This window comes from Python bivittatus, unplaced genomic scaffold (assembly GCF_059951505.1).
Source record: "Python bivittatus isolate LINGU-HERP-01145 unplaced genomic scaffold, Pbiv_v1 ctg000100_np1212, whole genome shotgun sequence".
In the NCBI taxonomy this organism is placed as follows: Eukaryota; Metazoa; Chordata; class Lepidosauria; order Squamata; family Pythonidae; genus Python; species Python bivittatus.
In genome coordinates this window covers 3,638,749-3,653,481 of record NW_028277038.1, presented here as the reverse complement: position 1 = coordinate 3,653,481, position 14,733 = coordinate 3,638,749, and the positions used below count along the sequence as shown (strand labels likewise).

The window sequence follows — 14,733 nt, the reverse complement described above, 5'->3', positions numbered from 1 at the left end:
AGAAGGTGATGGAGTTAGGTCCACTGCAGTGTTTCTCAACCTTGGCAACTTTAGATGTGTGGACTTCAAGTCTCAGAGTTGGCTGGGAAATTCTGGGAGTGGAAGTCCACCCATCTTAAAGTTTGTTTGCATACCAAGTGACTAGGAATAAGACCCTCTTGATCAGAAGACTCATCCAGTTCTGGGGTGATCTTAGGAGGGAACTGGTGAGACCCCACATCTAGGGAAATGTTCACCATGCCATCACATGAAAATCAAGTTGGGTAGAACAGCAAATTGTGTGGTCATGTTACAATGTAGTGAGCTGGCACGTTGTGGAAATATAAAGAATTCCTTGTAGATTGTCATTGTTGACCTGCTTTTTAACATCAGCCCTGCAGGGAGGAAAATCAAATAAAACATACCTTTCTTGGGTTTCTAGTCCTTATGATGAAAAAAAGGCTGAGTTCTCCTTTAAGGCAGCGATTAATCCCAGCCAGTCACAGGCACAATTGTCTCCTAAACTAGCCTTACACAATCAATAATTAACAACAACAACACGGTTCCACAATTCATTCTAAACTTGACAGGAACACCAATTTGTCCTGCTTCGTGATGGAGTCATTTTGAAAGAGTGGGTAAACTCTTGCTTGAATAATTTATTGGATTATTATTAGATTGTGTGTAATAAATTCAGCACTGATTTATCATTTCCTTCCTATAACATGGCAATTTACAGTAGGATTTTTCATGTCGAGAGATGTCCAAGACAATAGCGGGGTCTTATAAAGCTAGGCACGTGTCTGAAGGAATGTCTGAACTTGAAAATGCGTGCCATCCTGAATGCAAGCATGTCATCTGAACATATATGTAGCATGGAGACAAATGTTGGCCCTGTGAGGTAGTCTATACAAGAAGCACAACCAGGAGTACCAGCTACGTTTTTATGGTAAAGTTACATTCACAGAATCTTGCAAGACTGAAAGTATTTCTCCCCTCCTTTCCTTTTACTCTCTGGAAAACTAGGGAGGGTCTCTTCTGAGTTGCTTCCCACGTCTCCTCTCCTTCTGTGGACTGAGATACCTTTTATACACAGGTTGTCTAGTCTACAGCTCTTCCTGCTGTCTCCCAAGGTCATTCCCACATACCATTACACAAAGGAGGAACTGTGGGAATGACCTGTGGGAAACAACCACAAAGGGCATTTCTGGAATCTCTGTTTCTTCATTTAGCCTACCTTGGAGGGCTGCCCTCAATCCTGAATTTCTGAGCAGCTAGGTGCTACCTTGGACTTCAAAATCAGCAGCCGTGGTCAAGCCCTTAATAATGCAACCATGGGCTGCAGAGCTGTGATTTTGAGCAACAGGGGCAGTGTTTTGGTGGCCAATCTTGACCTAGGTTTTACCGTTCTAAACTTTTTCAGTTTTCTGTCGCAAACCAGCAAGGGTGACACCCTTGCTTTTTGGCTATATGGTCTTGGAAATCTCCAGAGCCACAAAAATGAAGTCAGCACTGTGAATTGTGTGTGCCCCATTCTTGGCATAGACACTTGTGTAAGGATTACACACCAGGCACACTTATCTTGTAGATACAAGGCTTCCTAAATTCACCTTAGTAGGGTCTCCCCAACAAGAGGAATGGCAGAAATTCAAATTTGCTGCTGTCGCATCTATGGATTTGCTTCCAGTTCTGTCCCCGAGTTTCACTATTGTGTAATGTGTGTGTTGATGTTGATTTTATCTAATGGACATGTTGATTATATCTGTCAAAGTGCTGAGAGCAATAAAGCTTTGCAAATCTCAACAGTTACGGTTTTCAATCCCACCCACTCGGGGGGGGCGGGAGTCGGAGTGCATGTTTTGCGAGAGAAAATGACTTCATAGATCTGTGTTTTTAGTGGGGAAGAATTGAAAAATGCACTTCCCACTATGGATTCAAATCCTTTTGTGAAGATTTAATAAATGGCAAAGTAGTTACAACAGCCGCATCGCATTGACTAATGCGTAGATATAGGATGAAAAGGAACCATTTCATTCATTGCTAGTTTTGGTTTTAATTTATGGCATGAAGAAGCCAGCATAAACCCAGAACAATCTCAGATTATTTGTCTCAGACATCTGTGTCTAGTCCATAACATGCTTCTCTTTGCGTTGTGAAAGCTGACTAGGTTTCATCATACAACCTCCACAAAACCCAGCTTTCCACTCATTTTCAGGTCACAGATAAAGTTGCACTCGATTGTCGTCTGCAAATTGCCCGTTTGTCGGCTTTGACATCAAGAGGCGAAGAATTAATACAGTGTTAAGGGAGAAGGGGCGGGGATCATTCTGGGCCATTAATTCAACAGGGGAGCTGATGACAAGATTTCCTTTAAAAATAAAAAAAAATGTGAGTATTCACATTTCTTTCATCCACTCACATCCAGACGTGGAACTCTGAATATTAAAAATCCCAAATAGTATCTTTGAAGTGAAAGTCTCAGCAGAAATGACAAAACCAGCTTCTTTATGTGGTGTGGCATGATCCAGGATCTAGCTCCCAGATAATCTGTCTTTTGTTTTGTTTTTTTAAATGAACCAGTTCCTACTTGTCAAGAGAGGATGTGCTTCCTTCAGTGTTGGTGAAGAAACTTTATCAAAATCTCACGGTGGTTAAGAGTTGAAGGCCATGTCCTCTGTTTGGAGTTTTGATCATTGTGAATGGATTGCCTTTTGGGTAGTTTTGATCTGAATTAAGGCCTTTGCTATCATTCATTCATTTCCTTGCTTGTCTTCCTTCGCCCATCAGTGCCTGTAATGGGAAGAAGAAACAACCTTGAGGAACAGGAGGAAGAGCCGCAACCAAGAAAATGGTCAGATAAAAGAAATCTGAGTCTGGGGCAAAAATGTAATTTAAGGAAGTGTCTCAAAATGCTAGGTGGAAAATCATCTGACCGCGACTGTGTTTACAATTTCACTTCAGGTTTCCTTTGATTTACAGTGTCAGAAGAATGCAGTCTCAAACATCTGGGTGAGCCCCAATAATGGGGAGGTTTTCCAGAACTCGACTCGTGAGAAAGCTGGGCAAAGGGGCAAATCTTATAGCCCTTTCCCCCTGCTCCCCTGCCCTTTGGAATGCTCACCCAGGCGCTGGGATAATTCACAAGAAGGGAATTGATGTTGACATTTACATTCATTGGAGAGGAAGGGATTACAAGAGAGTAAGCGGGCATACAAGGGGGGATTGACCTCGAAAGGAATGCACCAACGCTGGCCGTTTGCCTAGCATGCTCCCCGCTCCAGCCCCCAATCACTTAGGAGGCAAACAAAAGCCAAAAGTGAGAAACTGGTTAAAGTCTTGTCACTTACAGGCAGCAGCTACCAGCCGGCTAATTAAGATCACAGAGCTTAATTTGCAGTTAACACTTTTTAGGGATGTGCTGCACTGTGCAGAAAAGTAGCTGAGGGAGAGAGAACTAGTTAAGGCAATCTCTCCACTCTGGAAAGGGGGAAAAGAAAAGGGGAAAAAAAGGGTCAGGCACAGGAGAGATTGCGTAAAGAGATCACTTGTTTAAGCAATCTCTCTGCTCTGCGGCGGGGGGGTGGGGGACAAGCCAGGCACAGGGCAAAGCATACTATCTAACCGTAATGGCAAACATGTGACTGAGAGAGAGAGAGACTGAGACTGCAAAAGTCATAAATGCGAGGATAGGTTGCAAAGTTCCTTTTTCATCACTGTCGTAACTTTGAACGGCCGTTACCCGAGGCAGTCGCTAAGCGAGGTCTACCTGTGAATAAATCTCCAGCCATTACCAGTTAAAATTCCCTTGCACATCTGTCTGGCACAGAGTTCCACACTAGGAGCTGCCTTTTACCCCCTACAGAACTTAGCCCGGTGATGCTCAGCCACCACAAGCTTTTTCTCTTTTTCCCTCACCTTTCTCTAAAAGTCACTAGCTGGGTAGAGTCACTTCGAGAAGGATGCACCGTTTAATCTTTATGGCTTCGCTTCCTACACAGTGGCTGGTTTTATTGGAAGGTTTACAAGATCAGGTTCTTTAAGCCAAGCATCGCTTCCTCTTCTTTAAATTTCCTCTTTCTCATATTCTCTTCTGGTGGTGAATCATTTCGGAACTACAAGAGATGCTGTAATATCACGCCAGGGAAGGACACAATATAAAAATGAGTGATATTCTTGTAGCTTGGCTGGTAACTCTCGGAGCTGCTAAGAATATGGTGCCAGAAATGTGGAAGGAAATTTGCAGAAGGCTGGGTGTGCGTGCAGTGTTCTGATTAAAGCTTTTCTAGCTTGCTTTTGGTTTTTTTTAAAAAAATGCAGGCTACTAATTTACAGATGCAAAGATTACTTTGTAAGTTTAGAACAGCTTGTGTTTGAAGATTGTCCAGAAATTGCAGCCTCACAGGAGCAGTGAAGACAGGCATACAATACTCATTGCATTGTAGTAAATCTTTGATTCTGCAGATCTAGATTCAGCGGACTTCAGATGGAACAGAGAAAATCTGGAATTCTGTTAAGAATGGACTTCAGCCCAAGCAACGGACAAAGTCTGTTGTTTGCCAAATCAATCTGGGCAATGTCTGAACTTGTTCGTACATTGTGGACATTTGACATGCGTTCCATATATTTTATGCATGCATAAAATCCCATTCACGTTAGCAAATGGGGTCTAAATGGGTTCCCCTTCCAGTGTCTTCATTGGTTAAATCACGGGTTGACTATTTAAAGCTGGAGGGTGCTGCTTAATTAATTACTAATAATGTTTGCTGACTGCATGCATTCTTTTCCCTCTTTTTCTCCAGTATGGCGATGCTTCCCTCCGAGATCTTGCAGATGGATTTTGAAATGGAAGTTCTCAGCGAATTGCCAGGGACGCAGCTTATTACGTGGCAGGTTGAATATCCCGGAGGAAGGACATCTGACCTCAGCATCTCCAAGATTTATGTTAGCCAGAAGGATCTCGTTGGCATTCTTCCCTTAGCTATGGTATGATAAATTGTTTCTGCTCTTGGTTTGGAATATCAACAGTATTAGCTCCTCAGCCATGTGAGTAGACTAGAGTAGTAGACTTTAATGAAAATGTTCCCTGGACTGAATATGGAAGTTGAAGTTCAGGCATGGTCCAGGTTATTTCTCTTACCTATGATGCTTTCTGTTGTCAAGGAAGGGCAAGTGAATTCAAACAACCATGGTGGAAACCTGGCTGAATTGTCCAAACCCAGAGGCTGGGGGAGGGATTCTCTTATTGGAGTCAAGATACTGAAAAATGTGGGGGATCTCCTGTTGGATTCAGGATATTGAAAATTACTTTGGATTTTCCCTATTTAAGCTAATGTTGTGCCAGAACTGTAGCTCTCTCCTGTTTTCTGTCTGAGACTCAGATGTGCTATAATTCAATTTCTCCCATGCTCTGCCCACCACTGATTGAATGATTGCTCTACTTCTGGCATACCCCTCTGTTCTGTTAGCAGATCTTTCTAGCGATGTATCTTGGAATTTTGGGTTATAGATGTTCTCTGAGCTTGGTTTTCCACTTGCCCAGCTAAGCAACACTTTCAGTTACTTCCTGGAGAAGTGAGGCTTGTTGATTGTTGGTTAGTTGTGAAATAGATCATTACCTGTGTACACACGGCCTTGTGTGTGATTAGATGGGCTGTGCTGTTCAGTGTTGTTGTTTTCTGTGTGACTGACATGTCATGATCTGGTTCTTGTTATGCTGATTCAGCGCCATCTTTGGTTTCTCTGGGTGTTGGTTAATCATTGTGAGATAAAGGGTGATGTAATCTGAAGCTGTTCCTGCCTCTCTTGACTTTTGGAATGGTTCGTAGAGGGGGTCCAAGTCTACATGTCTGTGGATTGCTAACTCACCAGAGCCTAGTTCATGCTTTGATTGGCTCAGAATTACACCAATTCTCCAACTGAAGTGGGATCAACCAACTGGAGGGGTTTCAGGCAGTAGGTCAACCAGAAATGGAGGTGGCTAAACAACAAATGGCTTGTGTCTTACCCTTACCCTTACCCTTTCTTTTTGAACCATTTTGTTGGTACATCACCCCTACCTTCCCTGACTTTCTTAAGCCTAGGAGAGAACCTGCTGACAGTATTCATTTAAGAGTTCTTTCTGGGAACATTAAAGACCGAGCTAGCTAGATTTTTGCATGGATCCAACATGGGGAAGGATTGAGCCTCCACAATTTGGGTGCAAAGCAGACAGAGCTCTTTGACCTTCTGACTGGCAGCAGGTGACCCCTTTAGATATCCCAGGAGGCCTTGCGTATTATTCTTCTGAAAATGGGCCAAGCTAGGCATTCTGATTTCTTCAGAGGGGCCCTGTGACGTGAGCCTGTAAAAATTCCTGAGCAATATAGTAAATTGCAAGAAACGGTGGAACGGGGCACTTTATTGCTCAAATAGACACACATTCAATATCTGAGAGAAGGAAAGAAATGATCAGGTGGCTTCTGGTCCTCTGTTTGTATATCATCCAATATAAATATAGCTTGATAATCATGAGGGACTCAAGTTATTACCTTCCAACTTCATTGACGTTGGCTCACTTAGGAAAAAACAACTTCTTCCCATAAAACTCTGGAGCAGCAAGATTTTTAGTGCCTGGAATACGCACTTAGACCCCATTTCTTAGAAAATATTGGTGCATATGATTTGGTCCTGTAGGAAGTGTGTTTGGGGGGGCAGGGGGAAGTGTATATTAGGTATGTATGTATATGAGTTTTTGGGGAGATTATAATGGGAAGTGGGTGGTTGCCTAGCAACAGGCAGTTAATTATGATGCTGCTAGTCAAGGTGGGAGAATGTTTATGCTGCTCTTGGAGACCACCAACCGAATTTACCAACTTTAGACCTAGGAGGTCTCCTTTGGGCTTAACGACAGAGACAATTGTTGCAACGCTCGCTTATTCCATCGTTTGAAAAACGAAACCAAACAAACACAGATCCACGGTCCCGTGTCTGTTTAATTATTCTAGCCCGAGCAAAGGATTGGGCAATCAGGATGTCAGAGACCGTAAGGCGAGAATGAGAAATGCGTGGCACGGGTGATCTTTGTGGTGAGCCATTCCAGAATGCCACTGAGTCATGGTTCCATCCATCAAGACAGCCTGTTTGAATGCTCTAAATTAGGAAAGCTGTATAAAACTCCACGGGAGGCTTGGGGTCTGCCAGAATCGTCATAACTGGGGCTATATCAGGAACTTTTGATTTTCTGAAAAGACACGAATGGGTTTCACGCCTTCCTAAGACAACATGTGGCTTGTTTTAGTTTAGTGCAGCATGCCAATCCAGCCGTTGGGAAATTGAATCCGTATGATGGTGCAGGATTTTTTTTAACCGTTTGGTTTGCTTCTGGCATCTACCTATGGTTCAAGACTGATACCGTATTTACGTCATAGGCTAGGTTTAGACACTCTTTTCCCATTATGCCATTTCATTGCAAGCAACGCATTAGGCATGGCTGTTTCTCGAAGTCTGTAGCCCTTCTTTCCAGAGTTTGCATTCTCTTTTATCTCACACTTACAGTAGGAGTTATTGATGTGCAAAAGCTGGAACCAAGTGTCAGCTGTTCTTAATGTTCCAAAGCTCAGTTGATCCCTGCCAAGATCCCTGGCCTAGATTAAAAAAAAATAATAATACACATGGGTTTGCAAGCTCTACCAAATTAAAAGCTGATAAATTTACCAAGGTAGGTATATTCTAGTCAGATTCCCTATCACTAAAATTAGGTTCTGCTCAGATAAATCATTGTGGAGTCCGTGGGGTTCTCTGAGCTTGGTTCTTTTCTTGCAAATGTTTCATTACCTGGCTAGGAACATCTTCAGTGCTAAAATGGGATGGGGTTTGCTCTCTATCCCATTTTAGCACTGAAGATGTTACCTAGCTGGGTAATGAAACATTTGCAAGAAAAGAACCAAGCTCAGAGAACTCCAAGGACTCCACAGTTCAACCCTGAGCTACACATATTCACCTCTATCAGATAAATCATTGTCATCATCTGGAGATATTCTTGAATTAGGAATAGCTACTGGGTATCCTTCGAAACAGAAGACATTTTGGCACAAAATTTGGGATATCTGCAGTGTTTGTAGAATATCTTCACAATTTCATTAATAGTATCACTTGGCTATTTATTAACAGGATAATCCTCCATTCTTTTTTTTTTTAATTCCGTTTATTCTACAATCCTATGCATTCAGGTCCAAGAAGAAATCCCATTGAGCTTCACAGATTTACTTCAGAGGTGCAATGCACAGGATCATATTTTCAAAAAACATTTAACAATATCAATTTCCTACCCAAAATGGTCAATGTCCAATTATATATATATAAAAAGTCATAAATCCAGTGAAGAACATTTCACTTTGAAGCCTATATTATCTACTTAATACTTCGTTTACGCTTTCCTTTGATCATTCTAGTACTCAGATTAATTGATATCTCTTCATATGTACAATCAACACTTATTCGAGTTAAAATCAGTTCCACAGTTGGAGTTAATATGTGCAGGACTGCACTCATAACAATATTTTCTACCTGACATAAAGCATAAAAAGGCAGATTTTAACAATGCATATTTAGTTAATATTCATGTATTTACTTAGAGTGGGGAGTTATAGTCTCTCTTTTGAGGTAGCCTCAGGCCGCTCCCAGTGAAAACAAGCATCAAAATGCTATTGCGCGCACACACACACAAACACACACACACTTTTGATAGATATGTCTGTGTGTATGTAAATAATGAGCTACCGTGACTAGCAATGGTTCAGAAGCTTATAAAATATTTAAACACCTTCCTGTCTGTTTTGTGACTGAGATGTCCAAAGTGGTTAGGAACAAAGCTAAAAATGAGATAAAACAAGATAAAAATATGTTTAGTGGGAAAAAAAGAAGGCAACTTTAATTCACCCCCTAGTTCCCCTTGTTACGAGGGAAACTCATGCTCTGTCCGAGGTCCTGAACAATTGCAACCTCAATCCAGACCTCACCAGTTGAGAAGTTGCCCCAGGCTTCTTCAACTTTGTAACTGAACAGCTGAGTTGGATAATTTTCATCAGGAGACACTGTTTGAGACTGATGGGAGTTGAAATTCTCCCACCCTGAGTTGGAGGAAGTGGCTTCACTTTATCCAATGCTTGCCTTTCCTTTCGATCTTCCTGGTCACATCTTCCTCGATGTGATTTTGTCATCTTCTGACACTTGAAGCTCAGAGCTTAGCTGGGTAGGTCAAGACAGTCACTGACATGGTTCACATATCATGCTAAGCCATCATTTGGTTTTAGACTTGCATGTTGTGCAAACCCAACCATGAGGTTTGAAAATCCTGTAAACCTTGCTTTGCAGCCTGGCACGTTGTCTAAACTCAATCAATCATTCAGCTGTATAAACTCAATCAATCATTTAATAACCTGTGGCTAATTCAACCGTGTCTTAGAGTTTGCTGGATTGAAGCTATATAGAACATTTCTAGGCAATCCATAAAATAAATTCTGTTGGTGTACATATCCAGGAGAGGTGGAAGTCAAAGGAGAAGGCCAGTCAGATCCTATTCATTGTATTTAGAGAGAGAGCTTTTATTTAGGGGTTGAATGCTAACAGGAAGGGTTAGGCAGGCAGTTACACAGCTGTGGTGCCACAACAGAGTAGGACCTGCCTTGTAGGCTCACCTGTGATGCCAGCAAAAAATAGCAGGGGACAACCTCAGCAAATTGCCCCAAATATAAGAAATAGTTTTAAGCTTTTTACTGTGTTAAGTTATGATTGGTTCTCTTTGCTCATTATCCATTTGATATGAGTCTGGCTGGCTCCCCAACACAGGCTACAAGATGTCCCTACCTCTATGATATTCTTACAACTTCCATGTAAGGTCGAACAAACAGATTGAAGAGGGAAGAGAGACTGGTCTATAATCACTCAATGAGCTTCATGGCCAAGCACTGATTTGAATTCAGGATCTTTCCAGGGCACAGCCTGACTGTAGCAATACTGCAACTCTAGGCAAGGACCTGGGCTTTCCCAGCACTTAGAGACAGACCCCCATCCACCCCATCTTCCAATCCATGCTGGAAATACACAAGGTACTGTCCCTGGGATGTGCCTCTCTCCCCAGTCTCCTGGCATGGATTGTGTAATTCACAATTCAAGCTTGATAAGCCAGCTTTGTTTTTTCCAGGATAATGAGGATTACTGGCAACCAAGACTGACCTATCTGGTCATTCAACAAAATTAAGATGTGTCTCTCTGTGTCTGTCTCTCTTTTCTTACAAACAAGCAGGACTTTGTTCTTAGTCTTTATCAGTGCAGATTTCTGGCTGGGTTTTCTGTTATGTTGTCTTCCCTCTCTGCCTTTTATGTGGCGGAGTGCCTATTGATTTGCTCTTTTATGTCCTCCCCTTCCTTTTGCTGAATGCACCAGGGAGGTCTGCTTACAGTGCAATCAGACCAAATGGAAAATTAACCTCTTGACTAATGAATTAAAGCTGCACTAGGGTGAAGATTTCCAGTGCAACCAAGATGTGCAGAGTCATCTGTGTCCCTTTCTTCATCTAGACGAGAGGAAAAGCCTGTAATTTTTGCATTTCTGGGGGATTTTCTGCCCACTTTTGCCTTTTTGGCATTGCCTGAAGGATGGAAGGATGACTTTCTTGGGCCCAGCTATTAATAATAATATAATGATTAACAGCGACCAAGCAATCCTGAACATCCCAGCTATTTTTCCATCTAGTGTCCCCGTCACAAGCTTTACAACCACTGTGTGTGATACAGTTTCACACTTCCCGAAGCCAGCCACTGGTCAGTTGCATCAACCCTCCATTAATACTTCTATTTCCATTTCAATTAGCAGACTATACCGAAGCAGGGAGTTCCATCAGAGCTCTTGCTGGTGTGAAACACTTCCTTGTCTCCATCCCATTGAACTGTGGAACACGTATGAGAATGTTTCTAAATGACCTTGCAGACAGTGGACTGTCAATCTACAGACCCTTTCAGAGAATCTTCCAGTGAAAAGTCCTACATTGACCCTACAGCAGGATAAAGTTGTAGGGTGGGAATCCTAAGGATACGCCTCAATTGCCCGTTCACAGAAGTATTTTTCATTCTGCAAAGTTCTCTAGATCCATCTATATTATGATATCCATCTCCATAACTGGGGGAACAAATAGTTGGTATGCAGAATTAGGTTTTCAAGGGTAGATTGCATTCATTTTTAATTGAAAGTACAGCAGTGTTTCTCCTTAGAAACACAGAGGACTTGTCCTGCCACTAGAATGAAAGCTCCGATGGAGCTGTCTCTTACAGCTCTCATCACATCTGATAAAGTATATCCTTTCTACCCACAGTGGGAACATTCAAGTGCCTTCTTCTTGATTTCATGTCAGACATTTTATCTTGGGGTGGTCCCTCTCAAGTTTCCTCAAGGATTAAAACCTCTTTGAAATTATTGATTTACAATCCATGACAATCTTCCCCAAATGGATTTGAACAAGTATATAATTGGATAATTTGGCAATGAGTAAGCCAGACTCCAGAGAACTGGAATTACACTTTGTTGAAGAAAAGTCCGTTCTTCATGTAGAATTAATTTGATTTCCTCTCCATTACAAGCAGCAACCAGAGTAGTCAAGTGAGTGAATTATTGTTTCAACTAGTAGCATCCTTTTTTTAATTGCCAGGGGGAAGGGTTCTTTGCTTGTATTTATTCATTTATTTGCTTTCCAGCTTCTACGCTGCCTTTCAGTGTCAATCTAGCCCTCTTGAGGTGGCTTGCAGATGTGATGAGAAACCATTACAGCTATATAAAAGCAAATGCTATAAACAGCAGGGGTAAAAATCATCTTGAATCGCTGTGCAAAAACAAAGAGCAATAAAAGGTTATTTTTTTAAAAAGGCACAATTCAACCTACAAAGTCACGTGAAATAATTAATGCACTCAGATGTCATGTGCTAAAGAAAAGTTGACTTGAACTGTAAAAGCAAAAGTTGTCCAATGTTCTGTATTTTTAGGATAATGGAGGTAGGCATCAAAGAGCTGAAAGATGATGGATCCAGAGCAGCATTTCTCAACCTAGGCCACTTAAAGATGTATGGACTTCAGCTCCCAGAATTCCCCAGCCAGCCATGGGGAGTTGAAGTCCACCCATCTTTAAGTGGCCAAGGCTGAGAAACATTGATCTAGAGACCGACAGGAAGGTAGTGAGTGAAAAGCCATTGTTATTCATGCAAATTCCCAGATGAAAGAAAATGTTTTACAAGTCTTCCTCTCTGGGCCCATCCTGAATCCTCTGTTGTGCCAAGCTGTATTTATGAGTGGGAGGTAGGTGAATTGTCTAGTAGCTTGACATCTCAGCCAATGACATCAAAACACTTCCTGTAAGAAGTATGTGCCATTGCATAGACATGTTCCTGAAGTCCCCAAGACATTTCAGCTTCTGCATATAAAGTATATGAGCAATGGATCCAACTTACTTGGGCAACCTAGACTGCAACTTTGAACTACAGAGCTTAGTTTTCTAAGATCAGGAAAACAGAAATCAGGTCAACCAACTATTGATCCCTGCCTTTGTCCTCGTACCGTCTTTTGTCTGTCCCCACTTCATCTCTCTTCCTTCCCCCTCTTATATACGATCTTACACCTTGGCTTCCAGCTTGGATTGCTACTGAATATTCACCAGCAGCATTTTGCAAAGAGATGGTTGAGGTGAGGAGAAGAGAGAGAAGGTTAAGTCAAAATCCAACATTGAGCTATGGCGAGTGCCGGATTTAAAGCACTGACATTTCACGAGACAAAATGGTAGGCACAGATAAAAATGTAAATTTGAAGGGAAGGCAGAAAAATATACTACTTTTTTCCTAGCACTTTTCCCAGTTGCTCTATTGTAATAGTACAGAATCCCCAACCCACAGTAAAATTCTGCAAAAATTACTACTCTGAGATATAGTCATTTTTTTAACCCCTGCTATGCACAGCATCTAAATCTGTCAGCCCCAGACTGTATGAAAGAACCATTAAATATTCAGGGGTTTGCATGCAAACTGATGGTTTATTGAAAAGAGATGGCTATGTCTAAAAATATTTGGAATATATAGAAAAGCCTTATCAAGCGGCAATGTCCTTAACTACCGCGAGTTGTTCTTCAGCCTGTCTAATTTTTTCCCCTCCATCCTTATCTTTCCTGAAAGCAATAATGGCTACAGATTAAGCTGCACCAAATTCCTTTTCTGTCTCCTTTTTTCACTTAAAAAACTCATTTAGAAACTTTTTTCGATGGTCATTTTTTTGTTGTTCAAACTGTAAACCACCATATTTCAGAGGACCTGGCAGCATGCTAGCTGACTCTAGCGTGCGTACACTGCAAATGCCATTGTTTTGTATCACCTGGACCAAAGCATCCAGTTGGATTATAAGGTTGTCCAAGGTGGGAGCACTGATAACGTGTATGTTCCAGAGAACAATAGTGATGCTCCTTAGGAGTTACTCTTGGGTAGCAAGGTAAAAATAATAGGATATTGATCTATCTATCTGTCTGTCTGTCTGTCTGTCTGTCTGTCTATCTATCTATCTATCTATCTATCTATCTATCTATCTATCTATCTATCTATCTATCTATCTATCTATCATCTATACATACGTACGTGTGTGTGTGTGTGTAAGAGCTGGTATATTATAATGATGAAGGTACTGGACCAGAACCAAGTTCTAGTTTCCACTCAGTCAAGGAAGCTTCCTTGGAGATTTTGAGCCAGACCCTCCCTCTCTACCCAGCCTACTTCTAAGAGTTGTTTCTGGATTTGCCTGGGGAGACAAGGTTCAAATCCCCCCCTTAGGCACAGAAGCTCCCTATAGGACTTTGGGCCAGTCCTTCCCCCTCTGGAGTCCAAACCTATCTATCTACTAACCTGCAATTCAGATTATGACCCATGACCTTCATTGGCCTTCATCCCACAGTGGATTGATTTGAGTAAATACATGTACGTATGTGTGAATTATATTTTTCACACTGAATTATATATTTAAATATTCCTTTAAATGTCAGTGTGGGGGCAGTTGTGTTTTTTTTTTTTTTTTAACTGCAGACTCCTGGAGAGATGGGACTCTGAGAAGTCATGGATGAATGCAAGAACCTTTTGCATGGGTCAGATCAAGCTTCTTGGCCATCAGTAGCTGGAGCAGAAACTCTCATTCAGCAAGTCTTGGGTTCAGCCCCAGGCATTTCTAGCCAGATAGGGTGGTCAGTCCTGGACTAACCCGACCTGCTTTAAAGTCAATTCCCAGGGGGGAAGCTCTTTTCCATGAAGGTTCATGTCTCTATCCTGGCCTTGCTGAGGCACACTCAAGAGGAATGAGAGAAGATCTGGTTTTCATTATTGTGTTTTTTTTTCCAAGGGAAACGTTCTGTCAGGGAAATAATTAAAACACAGATATACAGGCATTTGGGGAGGTAAATTAATGTTTTCTTTCCATACGCCTGAAGCAAAGGGGAGGGTGAATCAAGACTAGATATTTCCAAGAGAAAAATAGTTACCTCCATGCAATCTTTATAAATCAACCCTTCTACTTGTAACACATCTGGGAGGTGTTCATTATGCAGCCATAATTTTCTGAACAGAAAGCTTGGTTTGGCTGTTTGCAAAGCTGGACAGGTAAGATGCTAGCGATATATGCAATTTTGCTGGGTCCAAAATTGGCATTTTTAAAAACTTTCTCCATCCAAATTTCATCAGGGAGTTGGGGGCTCTGAAGTACAT

At 41.7% G+C, this 14,733-nt stretch overlaps 1 protein-coding gene across 1 annotated transcript in view; it reads left to right on the top strand.

The window, feature by feature from the left end:
* Positions 1 to 14,733, top strand: part of LOC103063405 (transmembrane protein 132D) — a 182,707-nt gene that overhangs the window by 114,310 nt on the left and 53,664 nt on the right. The window contains exon 4 of the mRNA XM_088135294.1: positions 4,779 to 4,962. Coding sequence (XP_087991420.1) covers positions 4,779 to 4,962 — 184 coding nt within the window. The remainder of the gene's footprint in view (positions 1 to 4,778; positions 4,963 to 14,733) is intronic.